Source organism: Heteronotia binoei, chromosome 1 (genome assembly GCF_032191835.1).
Source record: "Heteronotia binoei isolate CCM8104 ecotype False Entrance Well chromosome 1, APGP_CSIRO_Hbin_v1, whole genome shotgun sequence".
In the NCBI taxonomy this organism is placed as follows: domain Eukaryota; kingdom Metazoa; phylum Chordata; class Lepidosauria; order Squamata; family Gekkonidae; genus Heteronotia; species Heteronotia binoei.
In genome coordinates, this window is record NC_083223.1 from 221,556,921 (window position 1) to 221,576,437 (window position 19,517).

General features: G+C 42.4%; 1 protein-coding gene across 2 annotated transcripts in view; it reads right to left on the reverse strand.

The window, feature by feature from the left end:
• Positions 1-19,517, reverse strand: part of PTK7 (protein tyrosine kinase 7 (inactive)) — a 139,395-nt gene that overhangs the window by 22,582 nt on the left and 97,296 nt on the right. The window contains exons 2-12 of one of the 2 annotated variants that reach the window (XM_060247936.1): positions 16,448-16,741; positions 13,470-13,572; positions 12,519-12,709; positions 11,064-11,211; positions 10,482-10,612; positions 9,935-10,201; positions 9,385-9,518; positions 7,813-7,948; positions 7,444-7,563; positions 6,480-6,629; positions 4,651-4,801 (exon numbers count right to left, since the gene is read on the reverse strand). In XM_060247936.1, coding sequence (XP_060103919.1) covers positions 4,651-4,801; positions 6,480-6,629; positions 7,444-7,563; positions 7,813-7,948; positions 9,385-9,518; positions 9,935-10,201; positions 10,482-10,612; positions 11,064-11,211; positions 12,519-12,709; positions 13,470-13,572; positions 16,448-16,741 — 1,825 coding nt within the window. The remainder of the gene's footprint in view (positions 1-4,650; positions 4,802-6,479; positions 6,630-7,443; positions 7,564-7,812; positions 7,949-9,384; positions 9,519-9,934; positions 10,202-10,481; positions 10,613-11,063; positions 11,212-12,518; positions 12,710-13,469; positions 13,573-16,447; positions 16,742-19,517) is intronic. The other variant, XM_060247943.1, reaches the window with a different exon arrangement.

The following is a 19,517-nucleotide window of genomic DNA, read 5'->3' on the forward strand; positions in this document are numbered from 1 at the left end:
ACCTGGATCTCGATGGAGAGTAGTAGTAGTGTCTCCCCCTGCGGTGGCTGCGGGAGCGACGGCGGCTGCGGGACCTGGTGCGGCGGCGACTGCGGGACCTGGTGCGGCGGCGGCTGCGAGACCTGGTGTGACGGCGACTGCGCGACCTGGTGTGCCGGCGACTGCGGGATCTGGTGCGTCTGCGACTGCGAGACCGCGGTCTGGTCGGGAGGACTCTCGGGGTCGAGGGTTCTCTGGTGAGCGCGTGGGCGTCTACAGGGTGCGAGAGATCTATGAATTTAGATGGGTCGAGGATCCCAACGGATGCGGTAGAGTGCGTATCCAGCAGTTGGTCTGGTGGGGAATTCGGAATGGACGGTGACTTGGATGAAATGCGGATGATTTCCAATGGAGTGATTGATGGTGTTGCTGTCGACTTCGATGTCGGAGTCTTCGGCAGCGATCCGGAGGCAGTGGCGCTCGGGTTCGGGGTCTTCGGCTTGGTGGTCGGGTTCGAGACCGAGTCGAGAGGTCGGGTCTTGTGCTTCTTGGAGCTCACGCTACCCGTCGGGTCCGAGTGGGCGGAATCGGAACGGCGGCGCTTCTTGGGGTCGTCCGACTTCTTGGAGTGCTTGCCGGTCTTAGGCTTACTGGGACTCTGTGCCACGGAAGCTGCCGACTGCGTCTCTCCCACGAGGTGTGGGGAAGATGGCGCGGGTTGTTTTTGTCCGCCATGCGGCATGGCCGGTCGGAGTGTGGTTTCCATGAGGTGGCTCCTGAGTCTCGCGGCGCGGTTCTTGCGGGCCTGTTTGCCAAATTGGCTGCAGTGCACGCAGGAGTCTGGACGGTGGGCCTCTCCAAGGCAGAACAAGCACAGAGAGTGACCGTCGGATGAGGGGATTTTGGATGAGCAGCTGGTGCAGCGTTTAAAGATTATCTTGTCCCTTCCTTCCATCCGCCCGGGGAGGGGGGGGGGAGGGGAAAAGTCCCGAAGAGATAGTAAGAAAAGGCCTTTTTTTTTTTTTTTTTTTTTTTTTTTTTTTTTATACGATACCAGGTAGAAGTAGAAGATGAAGAGTTGAGGTTGAAGAGAAGGTAGTTGTAGAGATTGCAATGAAGAAGTTGGAGATCAACGAGGAAGGTGCGATCCGGTCGGCGGTAAGGAAGAAACTGAGTGGCTAAGCACCTCCCCCTTCTCCAGGCATGCGCAGTAGCTGACTCCTCCCAGGACAAGCGGGAGGCGCGCCAGATCTACGATCAAGATTGCTTTGAACTCTCCGAGGTCGGGGCCAATCCTGCGGATTACCCATATGTGTGAATGCACAGAGACCACGAAGAAGATCACTGTGTTCCACAAACAGAAAATAAATGCACTATTAAATGACATCTGAAGGAGTATCAGCTCCAGATGAGTCAAGCAAGTGAGCTAAGCCACAACATGCTTGGATATCTACCAGAAGAGGACTATGTCACACAATGATGACAATCTAAATTTTCATTAAAGAACATCATGGAACAATCCCAATGTAATCTCAGAGTGGCTCAGGAGAGTGGTCCATCTTTGCACAGAAAGATAAAATACACATACATGCACTTTCAACATGACCATGCTAGGAGACTTTTTAAAAACAAAAGCTGGGAATAACAGTTCCCATAAGACCAGCATAGGGAAAGGTTAGGAAATTATTTTTTGGCACCAGTGGAAGAAGGAAACACACATGTACCATATAAATCACTGACCACCATTTCCTTATCTCTTTGCTTTGACACCAAGGTTAGTAAATACAGCTCCTACAAGCACTGTGAAACTAAGGGGGAACCCTGCACAGCCCTCTTTAATTTCCTCCCTCCTTCCAGTGGCTCCCTTGGCTCTTGTGCTCTCTTTCCCAGTTCTAGACTCCTTGTGATCTCTGTGATGGTGGAGAAGAGCTTGCAAGCTTGCCTATTTCCCCTTCCTTCCCTGCCTCACACACAGTGGAAATAGATGCCTATGGGTCAGCACTCAAAGGCTGACTGGTGTCCTGATGCTAAGCGCACTTACTTGAGAGTAAGCATGCATGAAGTTCCTCCTTGACCTCTGGGAGCCACACAATATGTGTGAAAGAGCAGTATCTGGCTACCAAGCTGCAGTTTGGCTGCCCCTAGTCTGGGGAGTATAAGACTCTCATTATGGAGCTGGCTGGCTGTGGTTCTGAAGAGATATACTCAATATCCAACACTTAGCAATGCAGATTAGTTATTCAGAGTACAACTCTATTCCTCTGTAGGTGATGAGGCTGATGGTTTGCCTATAGCATCACCAGGTGAGGGCATGGAAGTTGATTCCACCTCTGACCTGTGCTCCATCCCCTCTTCAGAGTCCAAAAGGAGATGTGACGTCAACTCCCTAACAGTGCCCATCTTACTTTGATGGCCCCTGGTTCTATTGTCCCTAGGAGTACCATGCATAAGGTGCATTCTGCTGTTAAGGAACCCAAGGTTCTCACTGGGGTGGAAACATCAATGGGAACAGGAACCAGGGAGCTTGATGAGATGGCCACTGTGTAGGAGGGCAAATGGGGGTGCCTGCTGCTTATGGCTCAATATCTGTAGACTGATGTGGGACCTCATAGATTTTGTCATCAAAAGACCTCAGGGAGTGCAGATTGTGCCTCAATGGCAACATAGCCCTCCGAAGCTGAACTAGCTCAATGTCAATTTGAATTGGGGATGAATGGCATAGAGATGATGTTGAATTTCAATCTGTTGGCACTGATGGTTGACTCCACAGTTAATCGGTAAAATGAGTACCCAGCTTGCTGGGGGGAAAGTGTAGATGACTGGGGAAGGCAATGGCAAACCACCCCGTAAAAAGTCTGCAGTGAAAAAATTGTGAAAGCAACGTCACCCCAGAGTAAAAAATGACTGGTGCTTGCACAGGGGACCTTTCCTTTCCTAAGTAACAAGTGGAAGATCCCCACTGACCTGAAAGAGAGATTGAGCCTCAACTTCAAGGAGGCACTGAAGTGAGGGGAAACGGCATCTGGAGAGGTCCCACTGGGAGTGCTTAGTTTTCTTTTTTGATTTTTAAAATGGTGGTTCCAAAGTCAATCTCGTCAGGGATGATGTTTCGCCAGTTCAGATGCCAAGGGCATCGGTACTGAGGCCACCTTGTCAGGGTGAGCCTGTTTTTCTGTGTGGGGGTCTAGGGCACCCGAAGCTTTCTCCTGAAAGGCTGCTTTAAGCCTCGCTGCTCTCCTCTCTCAGGCTTTAGGCAGTGGCTAGCAGGGTATAAGATCACCCAAGCACAAGAATCAAGATTTGAGCCTTTTTGGCTCTGTACTCCTCACACTTTTAAAATAATGCCATCCTACCCAAAATCAAAACTCCAATAAAAGAAAAAAGGCTCTCAAGAACACAGAATGGCTAAGCTCATGCTCTTCTTATGAAGGAAGAGTGCTCTGCTTGCCTCCATCATGTGGGCAGGAAAGGCTACACTCAGGATGGAGGGGAGGGGAGGGGAGGGAGAGCACTCAGACTCTGGAAACTTCTTTAAAAGCTTGAAAGCTCTTACCTGCAGCTGGCCTGTGATAGTGCAGTCCATGTGCAACTACACAGAAGCCACAACGATGAACTATGAGTTAGCTATGGGTTATGGATTAGAATCTGACAAGTGACAAGCAATGAGACTTGCATTAGGCCAGCCACTTGCCAGATAGCACACCTGATTGGATCACTGTTGCCTGTCTTCCTCTTGCAGTGGGTCCTCTTCTCTCCCACTCATGCAGTTTTGGGTTTGTTTGTTTTTACAGAATTTTGTAACATCCCTCCTTTGGATTTGCAGAAATCTCTTTTATATCTACATAGCCTACACGATCCCAAATCCACAAATCTAAGTATCTGCAGATGGGGCCATGTTGACCTTTAGGCATATTGATAAGTTGGTGGTGCTGCCAAGATTCCATATGTTGGTGGTGCTTCTGAGAAGGTTCAAAAGAGGGACATTTCATTTTGTCCCAGACACATGTATTCTTCCCACTTTTTCTGTGAACCAACCCTTCCTTCCCAATTCCTGATTTAAAAAAGAGAGACAATTAGGGGGAAAGCACAATGGAATTAAGTCAGAAATCAAGCACACCAATGTACATTGTTCCATTTGCTTAAAGGTAAAGGTAGTCCCATGTGCAAGCACCAGTCATTTTAGACTCTGGGGTGACATTGCTTACCCAACATTTTCATGGCAGACTTTTTACAGGGTGGTTTGCCATTGCCTTCCCCAGTCATCTACACTTTCCCCCCAGCAAGCTGGGGACTCATTTTACCGACCTCGGAAGGATGGAAGGCTGAGTCAACCTGAAGCCGGCTACCTGAACCAGCTTCCGCTGGGATTGAACTGCAGTTTTACCACTCTGCGCCACACGGCAGAAATCTATACTATTCAAAATATTCATATGCAGGCTGCAAAATTTCAGTATATAATCTCCAGCTCTCTGAATGTGCTAATTTAAAGTACCAGTGAACATTATTCATGGTGTCTGAATCTACTTTACAAGAAGAATCCATTAAGGTAAAACACAGAACATGTACAACCAGCTCTGAATCCCAAACTCAGCTGATCCCAAGGACGTGACTTATGCTTTAAATACTGTCTTCAGTTAATGGGTCAAAACAGTCTAATGGGGAGTACATTACCTAGGTAATACTTTGTCAGGTTCAAGGATTCTGTTCTTCCCTTTCCATTGGATTTGTGGCACTGGGTCGCCCTCAGCTTGACATTGGAACATGGCCGTATGTCCCTGATATACTGTGGTATCAGTTGGCTTCACTTTAAAACTTACGAAAACTAGAATACACAACAAAAAAACAACATAAGCAGAGACATTAAACTGTATGTTTCCTTAATGAGTTCTCAGGAACATAATGGAAAGGACATCCTTGGATCAAAAAGATCTCATAGGCGTATTTATTGAAGTGTTATTTACAGCAAGCAAACCCAACAGGTTACAAGGTATAGTTCTCCACCCTCCCCCAAAGGGAGGAAAAACAAAAATGTTAAGGCAGACTCCACCAGCTGCAGGATAGTAAGAATCCCAAAGCTACGGCACCATTGTGATCCTCTGTGTATATCTGTATTTTAGTAAGTATGAGATCTTATCAAAGCTAATGCCTTGGACCTCATGCTATGCAACACAGCACCTCTTGCAAAGAGGACATTTCTAAGTTCTCCTCTCCTGCTGCAGTCTGCCATGCCTCCCAGAATCCTGCACCCTGAGGATTGGCAGACTAGTATGAGATAAGGTGGGGTCTCCAATGAGCATGGGGAAATCAGTGAAAATAATTCCCAACCTCTTTCACTGGTAGAAGATACCTTCTACCAGTGAAAAACTTGACTAGGATCCAAGCCAATATATAGAAGCATTTTTAATAATGGAAGATCTATAAACGCTTAACAACCATGAAACAGTTTTGCTTCAACATTCTATTAGCTCAGAAAACTAGACTGAAAATAAGAAAAGAACAAACAGAAATGGAAAAAGTTCTGCTTGGAAATAATGAAAAATTAATTTCAAAAATATATAAATTACTTTTAAAATGGTCTACGGAGGATGAAGTAGTGAAATCTCAAATGATTAAATGGGCAATTAATGTAAATAAAGAAATACAGATGGAAACTTGGGAATACTTATGAAAGAATTCTATGAAGCTTTCGACGTGTCATAGTATTAAAGAGAATATATATATTATATATATATAATGGTATATGACTCCTAAAAAATTGGCAAAGATGAACAATAAGATGCCAGACAGATGTTAAAAATGTAAAAAACATGAAGGTTCTTTCTACCATATGCGGTGGACTTGTGAAAGAGCAAAAAAGTATTGGCAGATGATTCAGCAAGAAATTTCTAAGATCTTGGGATATGAATTCAAGAAAGTTGCAGAGACTTTTCTGTTGGGATTTCCAAAAAAAATGGAAAAATTTCCAAAAGATAGAACTGTAATTTGGTACTTGCTTTCAGCTGCTAGGACATTATATGTGCAGTTGTGGAAGCAAGATAAAATACCAGAGAAATGGGAATGGATTATAAAAGTTATGACATGGAGTGAAATGGACAAATTAACAAGAATATTAAGAGACTATGATTTAGAAGTTTTTAAGACAGAGTGGAAAAAGTTTAGAAGATATGTAGAAAAAGAGTGGAAATTAAAAGGACACTGGACAATTTTTGATAATGATTAAGTTTTAAAAAGAAGAAGAATATAATTTTTTGTTTTAATAGTTAAGGGTACCTTTAAATATTTGCATTTTAAGTAAATAACACCGGCGGGGGTCAAGTAATGGGGGGAGGGGTGGGTAGAAAGTAATATATGGGGTAGATAAAAGAAGTTTTTAAAGATGTAAGAAATAGATTTATTACCATATGTTACCAATAAAATTGTTTTAACCTCAAAGAAAACTAGACTGGCCACAAAGAAGGACTCCCAGTTGGCAAGCACTAGCTGCTTCATCTAACATGTACCTGCCACTGTGAGTTGAACCACTGCTCTGATCTCTCCCTGTGGGTTATTGGAGGCAATGCAAGTGTAGTTGCCAGCGTCGCTTCTTGTCACTTTATGAAAATGCAGGATCCCAGCATTGTGACTGACCCGTGTTGGCAGAGTGCTTCCATCTGGGTAAGTAAGCAGAGACAGCATTAATTTTTTAAAAGGAGTTTTTTCTTGTTTAAAAAAAAGGTAGTCCATGTACTGGAGATTGCAGCTTCACCCCAGGAGATGGGAAATTTATCACTGTTCACAAAGGAGAGCAAAATCAAACTCGAAGCACTGGGCTTTATCCCCTTGCAAAACAAGGGGGATAAAGCCCGGTGCCTTATATGGGGATGGGCATGAACCACATTTTTGCAATTTGGTTCATGGCTGAACCATAAACCAAACTACAAACTGATATGTTGGTTTGTGAACTGGTTCATACTGGTTTGTGACTCCTGGTTTCTGCTCCTTGCTGCTTTTGGTGGGGAGCAGAAAGCAAGGATTTAAATGGCTCCATTTAAACTTCTGCTTTCTGCTCCTCGCCAAAAGTGGTGAAGAGCAGAAAGCGGGGGGTTAAATGGCTCCAAACCAATTAAACCAAACTGCTGAGCGGCAGGCAACAGAAAGCTACTCAGTCATTTAAACGTGATTTCTGTTCCCTGCTGTCAGCTGTTTTTCATTAACATGCGCAGAAAGCAGGGATTTAAATGGCTCAAAGCCATTTAACCCCCCACTTTCTGCTCTTCACAAACTACCATGAACTGCCTTAAAACTTGTGCAAGGCTGGCTCTTCAGTTTGTGAATATCACTTCACAAACCATGTGTGGGCCAAAATTCATGGCGAACTTTAGTTTGTGAGCCAGTTCGTGCCCATCTGAAGTCTTAAACCTGTGCAATAAAACAAGGCTTTTCAAAAATCTTATGTTTCCTCTATCCTCAAGCATGCCCCCTCACCGCTTTTAATCCACCGGATTGTAGGCTGTTCCAGGCCTGTGGCTGAGCAGGATACTGTGACCTCTTTATCAAACTCAACACATCGCTGGGGCTGAGGAGGAGGGGTAAACTTCAAGTTCTCTGTAACAAGCAGAATTATCCAGTCACATCCATGAATGTACAAAGTAAATCCTGTGAAAACCACCCACTCTAATTCTCATGCAAAAAGGTCTGATCTTTGAGACAGCAACAGAACCAAGAGCAAGACCAGCATTTGCAAAGTCTCCCAAGTTTTCCTGCCATCCTCAAGAAATGCAAATGTACGTAGATGGTGTATGCAGGAGCTACAGACTCATATGCAGCAACCAGATCCCTCACAGTATCACATACCAAGAACTTGCACACGAACTTGTGCTTGAATGCTCCCTGCTAGCGTGCTGCTCACACATTTGTACGTTGTCCCATCATACACATCCACATTGTTAATGCGCAGTGTCCCATTCTCAGCAATGTCAAAACGAGAATCCTGCCAGAAACAAAAATGGGGCATGAAGGTCTTCAGACTCCAAACGCCCAAAGGAAACACATTTCAGAGTTGCTTTTGCCAGCAGTCTACTCTCTCCACTTGTGATAGCCAGAACTGCAGTTGGGATTACTGATTCAAGGAAGTCTTTCACCTGTAACTTTTCCAGGTCCAAAAATGATCTGTAAATTAGTGCACCCCTGACCTGCTTCAGGAAAGAATTACTAGAGAATAAATCAATAATCAGAGGAGTCTTGAAACTTTACATTTTAATATCTAAAAACAGAATATAAAAAGCTGAAATACTGCTTTGAAAGTACAAAAATAATTTTCTTCTTCAAGCCCCAAGGCAGAGTTCATGGAACCTCAAGTGCCCCTTCTCCACCTGGTCCCTTTCCTTCCACCAGCATCTAAGGTTCTAGTTGATTCTTGCCTGAAAAAGAAACAGGACACAGTTTCCAGAACTACCATGCCAAAAGGGGGGATTAAAAGAAAACTGCAAATGAAAGCCTGTTTAGTACAATGTCAGTTGCTTGAACTCATCTCCCTTTTGCTGCATTTTTATAAAAGGGCTCTAATTGTATAACGGGATTAAGCCAGTTGGAACCTGATATGTAAAACCACAGGACACACTCAGCTGCTGAACTGTAGGACCACACAAGGGCAGCTGACTGGGAGCCACATTACCGACATAATCTGACTGCTTAGCTATGGTGAAATATGTCTGCAGGCTCTTTTTCAGGTATGAATAGCTCCCCTCCTCAAACCCTCACACAGAATATTTGAGATACACACATGTACAACGCACAAAAAAACCCAACCCAAAAACAGAAGCTTTCCCCTTGGACTGCATGCTTGGGCAAATACTCACTAGTCAGCAACAGAGGTTCTTGGATCTGGAAAACTCTGCCCCAGCTCTAATACCATGCATAGCCAAGCTCTTTCCACCACCACTCTTCTGTCCAATAAAAACCTCTGCACAAGTTCTAGTTCCAAACCCTTTAAAGAGGACCTTTTTATTTATTTATTTGATTACATATATCCTGCCCACCTCTGATGGGCTCAGGGTAGCTAACAGTTAAGACAGAACTGTGTGAAATATCTTTAAAAAAAAAAAACAGTATTGTGGCAGATTAAGAGCAAAATACAGCCAAATTAAAGGACTCCATGGAAAAAAGGTGGAAAAGGTCAGAGAAAAATTGAGACAATTTGATAAAATTTGTGGGTTCTTCACCTCTAGCTTTAAATCAAGAGCAAGATAATGTAACGCTACAAATTAGGGAGTTCACTCTTAGCAAAAAAAGAGAATTAAGAAGAAATCTGGAGATGGTAGACAGGAGAACATGTGCTGCTTTAGCAAAGATCAATTAAGGAGATTCAATACCATATCAAGCGGGCAGCCAATTCCACAGAGGGACTCAAGGCCCTTTCACACTCACCTCTGAAATCGGGATGCCATTGCGATACCAGGAGATAGTGGGCTTCATGGAAGCTTTGCTGAGACAGTGAAGATAGGCTGGTTTACCTTCTTCCAGTTGAACATCCTTGGGCTTTATCACCCATGTTGGCTTTGCTGAAAGGAACAGTAGATACCAGATTCAAACTGACCTAGTGGCAGAAGACTCAGGGACATGTCAAAGGCTTGTTTGGCACAAAGACTTGCTTAATAGGCAGCCCAAGCCCTATAGTACCCATTTCTCAGCCTGCAATAGAGGTCATCACCAGATATGGTCAAAAACCCCATCAAAATCATGCTGGACTGATTAGCAAGGACTGTTTCAGCCCTCAACTCCAGTATCAGTCTCATTTGTCTCCAGAGAATCAAACAGCTCTGCTATCTTCTCTCATCAATTGTGCTTGTAATTACTAAAATGTAAGAAATGTCCTTTCCTTTCCTTCCCATCAACCCACTTTACCTATGATTTTTATTCAACCCATAACAGACAGTACTCCCACTGTCCTTTTAGTTATACACAAGAATCTGCTTACTGGCTACTGTGATGATCTGATCTTGCTTTTTTTCTCCAGCCTTGTTTGCTGCATGGCAAGTGTATATCCCTGCATCCGTTTCAACAATGCTCTCAAAGATTAGTTCCTCCGCTTCTTGCCGTACCCTGCCAGTAGTAGGGACCCAAAAACCATTTCTTTCCCACCAGATATGGGGTCTGGGGACCCCCCGAGGTGCATAACAGACCACGCGTTGCTCAGTATTGTCTATGAAAGTCTTTGGCTCAAGTGACACCATGTCATGGATTTCTAGGGAAAACATAAGTTTAGAGTTTAGAAATCAGCACAGTTTGAAAGATGCTTGAGAAAGGGCTTGGGAAACTGAGACCCACAGAAGCAGGCATACCTCTGTCCATCTTACTACACAACCTACATTTCCATTTGTGGGATGTGCAAGTTCAGGAGAAACAGAAAAAAATAGCCCAACCAGCCCTGTCTCACCCAGATATATGCCAAGGCAAGAAACTCCCAGTTCATGCCTACCCAACTAGGCAAAGCCCACTAGGCATTCTAAGAAACCAGTTTATACCTGCCAGCTGAAGAGTTGCTTCCAAAATGACAGGATTCCCTCTCTGTCCATGGCCAACACATTTGTAGACCCCAACATTACGTGGTTTCACCTGAGGTATCAGCAAAGAGCCATTGGAAAGGACCACAGTCCTTTGGGAACCCGAAGAAACAAAAAAGGTTGAGATCAACCACTGAACAAAGCAGAAATGCTTGCAGACATGCAATAATGTTATCCATCATCATGATGCCTGTCCACACTATGCTTTGTGAATGAGGATTGTGGAGAAGAAGACAGGATCTATATACAATAGACAAGATTGCCGGCTTTAATGCAGGAAAACCTCTTGAAATTTTAAGAAGAAAAAATCAAATTAATTGGTCACTGACATTATATAGTCTACTATATTATTATTTGAAATAAAGATGAGCAACGCTTAGAATTAGGAAGGCTTTCAGAACCATTCCATTAATCAGCAACACTTCAAAACATGGATTAGCTGCTCTGTGTATCAAGCAATATTAAATATTCATCTCCTTGTACTGTAACTTCCCCTATTAGCATCACCTACCAGTTAGTTTTGCATCTAACAGGGCTGCTTACCTGCTCATATTGGAAATAATTTTTCCATCAAACAACCATTCTTGAGTAGGTGGTGGCACTGCTGTGAACTGGCAATGGAACATGGCCTCCTCATTTTTATTGACAATCTGATTCTCAGGAACAATTACTGGGTGAGGAAAGCTTTCATCTGTTGTGTGGGGAAACACAGGAAACTGATGATCTACTATTTACATTCCTTGCCCACACCCCAGCAATGTATTTCTCTTCAAAAAGGACAGGTAGAGGGGTGCAGGAAAACCAGAATATGGTCTGCATGCCTCCAGGCAGCCATCTGACTGGAATGCAACTCTCAAGGGGGTCTGATGGGAATTCAGGTTCTCCTAAATTAATAGAGTTCTGTCTGCAGGGGTTCCAAGCTATTTCTTGTGTGTACCATATGTAGTTCTTAACTTCCCCATGTGTCTAAGAGGCTTTGTTCTTCTGCAGAGGAAGGCATTGATTAGACAACTATTTTCCTCTGAGAGACTTGCTTTGCTTTTAGGCATTAAGCACAGTTGGTCAATGACAAATACAAAATGAAAGTGTTTGCAATACTGACATTTGCAGAATGCATATAAAAAACAAATCACAGAAGTCAAAGAAAAGGAAATCCCTCCTAATTGGGAGACCTTGTTAAACTAGTTGTCATTAATTTGCTATTAAAAAGCACTGACATTAAAAAAACCTCTTCCACAAAAATATTAAAATTAAAAGATATCCCATAGCTAGCAAGGATGAAATGCCAGTAAATTTCACTGAGACAATGGCTTGTGGCTTGTCATACCCACAAGTTCCATCCTCAGAGAAACTGCAAGTTGGGCCTGCAAAGAGTGATTGCACTGCAGTACGTTTTCAATAAGCTACAGGAATGGAAAGGGGAAGATCTTTTAATAAGCCACATAATGGAAAGGGGAAGATCTGCACAGGATTTCTTAAAGAATATTTAATTGTCCTTGTAACTGTGGTCCAAATATCTCCCTTGCACCCAGCCCTGAAGTTGCAATCTCTGCAGAGCTGCTGATGCATGACTAGGATGGCTGAAGTTCCCATTTTGAAGGCCTGTTTCACATGTCATGCTTGTATTGCATACATGCACAAATATATTTAATGTTCCAAAATATTATTTATAATATGGATAAAAGGGAGTTATCAGAATCACAGAGTTGGAAGGGACCTCAGGGTCATCTAGTCCAACCCCTGCACAATGCAGGAAATTCACAAATACCTCCCCCTCACACATCTTGATTGGTTGTAGCTCACTTGAACATTCACCCAATGTGGAAAGTATCTGTTTTTCTGCCATAATGTGTGAAACGGCTTCAAGTTTTTGTTGGCCCCATATGTGGCCTTAAGAATTTAATACTTTCCTGCAACACTTAATGGTTTCATCCTGTGTCTACTGTAAGTGAAAGTAGTTACCACAAAGTCATCTGAGACAGCACAACTTCCACTCACCTATGATGTTGAGAGTGAAGTTGTTGCTGCTACAAACAGATCCGACAGTATTACGAGCACAGCAATAATAGACACCGTTGTCATCTGGAACTGCACTCCTGAGAATCAGTGTTCGCTCCTTGCTGATGACTGAATAGTTATTATGATCATTCACAATCAGGGTGCCATCCCGAAACCACTGACTTGTTGGGCTAAGAAACACAAGATGGCTTCACAGCTCTGCATGAGCATCAAAAGTACTACTGAAAAAGCATCTAACAGAACTGTCTACTTGACTAGTTCTTTATCCTAACACACAACAGGCAGTCATGCATATTCTAATGACAACATATCAACAGCAATCCTAGAAAGCTACAGTATAAAATTACTTTGTACCAAGAGGTAGGAAGAAAACCACTAAGACCCATCTGCATGCCAAATTTGCAGGATCTTTACAACACAGAAAATTCAGGCAGAAACAACAAGACTGAGAAGACACATAAAGACTTGGAAGACAGATAAAATACCCCATAATACTTAAAGAGGCTGCAACTCTTTTTAGTCCTGAAAATCTGGAGAAAGACCCCAGGTGAAGAAAGAGACAAGAGAACTAAGAGCAGTGTTGTTCCCTGGAGAATGGGGGAGAAGCCCTCCCTACAGGAATTACAAAAAAGAAACAGCAACCCTGCCTGCAGATGGGGAAGAGTTCTCCCAGACGTTTAGACTGCCCCACCCCCTGGACCACTGGAGAAACTTTGTTCCCTCTAATTATTTTTCCCTATTGAGTGGAGCAGTTCACATCCAGAGCAAAATGTAACTGCTGTAATCTTAAAATGAGCAAGGGGCAGTGCAAGTTTCTGCACAGCTCCAGATTGCTGCTGAGCAGGGCTTCCTGTATTAATGAGCTGCCACTCACACATGCAGCTTAGAAGGAACTCTGGTACCAACTACAACTGAACGATGGCTCCTTACCGTGGATGCCCATCAATATGGCAGCGCAATGTCACCAGGGTAGAACTCTGTATATCCTCCATTGTGGCTGGGGTCCTCAAAACAACTTCTCCTGTTTCAATCCCTTCCAAAAACAGGTAATGGGAGAGAGAACTATCAAGACCATGTTGAAACCTCTGTCTCTCTACAGAACTTTGAAAATCGAAGCATCTGCATACCTAACGCCAGATATAAAAAATCTTTCCTGTGCAAAACTTCACTTGTTCTGCATAAGAAAAGCACACCTGGGCTACACGCTTGCACTGAAAACCTATATCATTCCTGCATTTCTGTGATAATGTAAAGCATTTGTTAAACTACATCATTTACCCTGAAGTATAAAAGTATTTACAAGCTAAATATACAGATGCCTACAGCCAAAGCTTAAATTTAGCCTCAAATGGAAGCTAAAGAGCTCCAAATTTTATCCACTTAGTACTTTCAGGCAATGATACAGGATACAGATTTAAGGAGACTCTCTATAGTACTGTCAGTTCTCTATTCAAGGGTAACGGTACTAAGAAGAAAAGTCCTTACAACAAGGCAATAGCTAAAATTAGCAAGTATCCTCCATGGTAGGAAACTCAGTAAAATGAAACTAGGGAGAACTAGGATCTCCTAACAGAGGCAGTTCTCCATTCTACTGGATTCCTCCTATCATGGGTGGGATGAGGGGCACACTCTGGGCTTTCCTGTCAAATGCCTGTACTTCCAAATACTTCTGTCATATGTAGCATTTGCCAGCATTTGGGAACATCGCATGAGTATTGCCAAGCATGATTTCCTTCTCAGCTGCAAACAGTCCTGGAATCTATTGTATGAGTTATTTGATCACAGTTCAAGGGCCATTAATGAGGGCATTACATTCCTAATGTCTTTCATCAGAATTCATCAGGGTTGATGACAGAGAAAGTAAAGGCAAGGATTATCAGTGTCAGATGGAGGATTTACACCTGGGATACTAAGTCCAAGGCAGCAGACCAAGCCAGACACTCTTTCTGCACTTACACTTGGCTCCTTTCAAACTTCCCCTGCTTCCTTTCATTCCAGTCCCACCATGAATCAGGCTTGGATACAGATGCCTTAAAGAGTTTCCCCAGATAGCCTAAACTCAATTATAGCAGCAGACACGTATAGGAAGCTTGTGGCTTTTCAGTATTCTGGTCCTCCTCAATACTATTTATCATCAACTACTTTCCTGAATAACTTGTCCAAAGGAAAAGCCCACTGCTGCAGGTAATGGGTAAGTAGTTATTTAACCTGCCACATGTCTTCAGAGTTCACTGGCAGAGTTGTACCCCCACGCTTGGAGAAGACAGGAGAGATTTAAATGCCTACTGCTTCCTCCAGTTCACCTAGTGAATTCAGAAGGCATATGTCTTCTGCAGGGCTTTTTTAAAAATAAAAAGCCCTGCAGGAACTCATTTGCATATTAGGCCACACCCCCAACACAAAGTCAGCTGGAACCATGTTCCTGTGCGTTCCTGTTAAAAAAAAAAGCCTGTCTTCTGAGTTCACTTGCTGAGTCGTATGCCCACCACCACACTTGGAGAAGGCAGTAGTATGCAATGTAAAGAGGCCATGGTCTCTTTAAATGCCTACTTCTTCAAGTCCCACAGCAGCAGCATGACTCAGCTAGTGAGCTCAGAAGGCATATGTGCGGCTTGGAGAAGGCATTTAAAGAGACCCAAGATCTCTTTTAATGCCTCCCCCACCTTGCACTGAAAGCAATGGAGGATGGGAGCACCTTTTTGGGGGCTCATAGAGTTGGATTTCCTAGTCCAATCTTCTTCAAACTTCTTCAAAAGTGTTTTTTGTTTTTGTTTTTCTGAGGTGAGGCACCAGAGGCTATACTGCAAATCTGGTGCTTCTACCTCAAAAAAACTGCCCCAAACAGTCCCAAATCTCAATGCCAAACTGATATTGAGATTTGGTAATTTCAGAAAATATTGATATTTTTCAGGTTCAATATATCCAAACCCCCAAATTGCCTTTTTTTTGCACACTACTAATTACATGCCTTCTGCAGGCTTGAGACAGAACAGTGATTTCCTCAGTACCCTTTCCATTCTAGTGTGAGCATATTCAGAGAATATGTGTGTGCATGTTTATGCAGAGAATGTAAACACCAGTGAGTTTGCCTATGATTTGCATACAATAATGGCAAATATATTCCAAAGGGCATATTTATGGAGTAAATGTATATCAGTATGTAACTATCTACACATCTGGCTTTGAGACTGAGTATGCAAGAAAGAGCATAGTGGGGGAACCAACAAACATTGTGATCCAGAATAAAAAGCCTTGCTCTTTCTCCACAAATAGTAAGAGGCTTTTTAAAAGCAATTACCTGGAGTTCTATCCAGTGTTCCCACTAAGATTAGTTAGTGTGATCTAGCTCACAGTTTTTTAGCCACCAGCTCACACAATTTTGTCTTAGCTCAGGAAGAATGGCCCCAAATCAAACGAATTTATGCCGGATCCAAATTGCTTGCTCACAACTTTAATGCCAGTAGCCCAAGTAGTATTATTTTTGCTCACAAGACTCCACAGCTTAGAGGGAGCATTGGTTTTATCATCATCAGCCTGGCTTCTCTTAGGAATTGCTGATGTTTAACAGACATTAAAACAGATCATGTTTTCAAAACAAAATGGAACCCCCAAATTTAATTTGCAGCCTGAATCTTAATTAAATAAAAGATAGACACAACATGTAGTATCATCATACCTGAAAGAGTTACATACTCTTATGTTCCAGTGTGTATGCACAGTACAGAGCTGCAATAGGCTTGAGCTCCCTGGTGTGCATTTTATTTTATTACTTTTAAATGTAGAAGCAAAACTAGACTCATAATCAACAACAGCTTTGCTGTAACCCCCTCCCCTGCTTCCAAATAATTCCTTTAGATTGCATTACTGGTATCTGACCGCCAAACATACTTTGTAAGCAATATACTCACACTTTATATTGAAAGACACATTTGTTGTGCGAGCTTCTTCTCCAGTTAGTACATTCCGGGCCACACACTGGAAGTTTCCACTATCTTGCTGCCTATCAACAGATGTGATCTGTAGGCTGCTTCCTTCCTTGAAACGACGTTCAGTGTCCTGAACAGGAACTCCATTCTGTAGCCACTCAAACTCTATGTCACTGGGTTGCTCCACTTCACAGCGCAAGATGGCACTGCGGCCGTGTAAAGCATCTTGGGAATACGGCTCCTTGGTGAAGAGTATTTTAGCTTGAGCCCCAATAGCTGAAACAAACAAAAAGAAAAAGATCAGTGATAGGAGAAGGGGGAGAATAGTAAATTGCTCAATACCTTTTTCTAAAAAGTACAATAAAAGAGAAACAATTAAAACATTAAGGCAGCCACCAAGAAATTTGTTACTCTCAGAGAGAGAGAGAGCCCTGATAGAAGCCATTTACAAAAAAAGATAACATTTAAGGCCTTAGAAGTATTAAGATATTAATAATTTACCACAATTTTATTGTAACAATTCAGTTTTATGTTGTTTTAATTGTTGTTAGCCACCCTGAGCCCACCAGGAGAGGGCAGGATATGACTATAATAAAATAAATAAATATAATTATTTTTAAAAAATAAGTAAACTACAGTTCTGCTTCTGTAAAGGTCCTCAAACCTCCATCAGTCTCCTTTAGAGATAAAGCTATTAATTATGGCACACAGAGAACTCTCACCAAAGACAAAATCCATTCACTAAAAACAAGAAACCAGAACACCACCAAGAAAAGTTCACCCAACAATTGATTTTTAAGTGTGGGGCACTTAAAAAGGTCTTCTGGAAATTTCAGACTTTACTGCTAGAACCCAACTGGATTAAAGCTGTGTTAAATCTCAGAGCACCAGACTAGCCTTTTAGAGTTGCCAGTCTCCAGGTGGTAGCTGGAGATCTCCACTATCGCAACTGATCGCTAGGTGACAGACAACAGTTCACCTGGAGAAAATAGCCACGTTGGAGGGTAGACTCTATGGCATTATAAGTCCCTTCTCTCTCCAAACCCTGCACTTCTCAAGCTCCACCCTAAAATCTCCAGGTATTTCCCAATCCAGAGCAGGCAACCTTACTTGTAATGGCTTTCCTTCAACAGGCTACCAATGCACTAACAAGATGTTTTTAAAAATAAAGAGACTGTGCCTTCTATCCCTAAAATTATACTATAACTGTATGATAATACCCCAACTACCCTGTTCCTCCATGTATGGCATTTACATGGAGGAGAAAGGCCTTAGCATATGAAGCCATCAGGAACAAAATTGGGGTGCAGTCTTTAAAAACTACAGGTCTCCCTCATCTGCTATTCTCCAATCCAAGGTACAAACGTCGTCTGTCTCTACGTGGACATTTACAGCTGTAACGTGAAACCCACACAAAGGCATTCTATTCTAACTTGTAAGTTTAGAATGGAATAATTTTATGTGGAAAGAAGAGTTTTACTGTTAAATATATACCTTAACAAGGCCCTGAAGCACTTATGAGATGGCTACCACCTGGACACCAAAACTGAGAACTTCCAGACCTAACAGCAGGAGTCTTTATAGCCTAAGCTATAAAGCTAAGGCGCCATAGTTGGGTTGTAAATGACTCTCTTATACTCAGTGGATCACACATTGACTGTGCAACTTTCTAGTGTCTCCAGTTCACACATGCAGGACATGCTATAAGAATCCAAGAACTTCTTCTGCAACAATATTTTTCTTAGTTTGCAAAGTTAATTCAGCTTTGTATCTGGCGTCCACCCATCTGGACCCTCCAAATGGAAATGACTTACTATGGACCTTATTAATTTTGCATTCCTAGAATCAAAAGTAAAGTATACAAGACTTTATAAAATGCAATGCCAAGAACAATCATACTGCTGCTAAGGAGACAGAGCAAGGTCATATAGCCTTCTAAAAATTCATTTAATGATATCCATGAAACAGAAGAGTCATGCAGGAGAGAGGGGGGGGAAAGGGGTTTGTTTCAAAACTTCCAGAGATTTTACATCTATGCTTGAGTACTACAGCAGCAGCCTGCAAAGTTATAGCGAAAGTAAAATAAAAAGGTTTTGAAAGGTATAGTGCAGGAATGGTGTGAGTAAGGAACAGAAAAAGAATTGCGTCAGTCATGGACAGAACTACAAGATTCTACACAGCAGTGGAAATGACAGTTGAGATGACAGCCCAGTTCTCCAGCAACAGTATTTCAGTTTTAAGCACTGGGAAAATAATAGAATAGCTACCATACTGCTTTAAGAAACATTTTTGAGCCTACTCGCAACATCTGAGAATTGTTCAAGGGGGCATTTTTTTAAATTAAAGGAATAGGGCAATATTATGACAAAATAGTTCAGGAAGATGCTTTTATAGAGGGAAATGAACTTTAAATTCTTCTACTGTGTGCAGTATGCATTATCTGTTTGCTGTGTGTATTATCCTACTCTGACTGCTTTGTTTTTATACTTACATAATACTATATTCTGTATTATGTAATGTACGTCTACTATTTTATGCTGTGTTTCAGATTTCTGTAATCCCAGTACTACTACCTTGATTATTATTTCATCCTTATCAACTGCACTGACTTACACTACATATTCTTTGAGTCTTAATGAGAAAGGTGGACTATGAAGCAAAGAAAGAAACTGAGTGATGCCTAGTGCAACAGTAGTCTGGCAAGGCTTTAACACTATAAACCCTGTATTTATATTTAAGAAATGACTACATTAAATTACTAAAATGAAGGTCACACCCAGGATTTGGGGTACCAAGACAAGATGGCCTTCTGAAGACCCTGACCCCATGCACCACCTGTTGAGGGGTCACTCATCAACAATGGGTCATACTGCCAGAGGCACAGCTACGCAGTTCTTGCAATTCAATATCCAGAAGTCTTTGTTTAAGTAAAACAAAAGCAGCTTTTTCTGACAGGGAAAGCAGCTCATCAAAGCTTATCCTTCTTCTCTATAGATGTCAACCAAGAGGACTGATGAAACTCTGTTAAGACTAAAGAAACAAGACAGTTGGA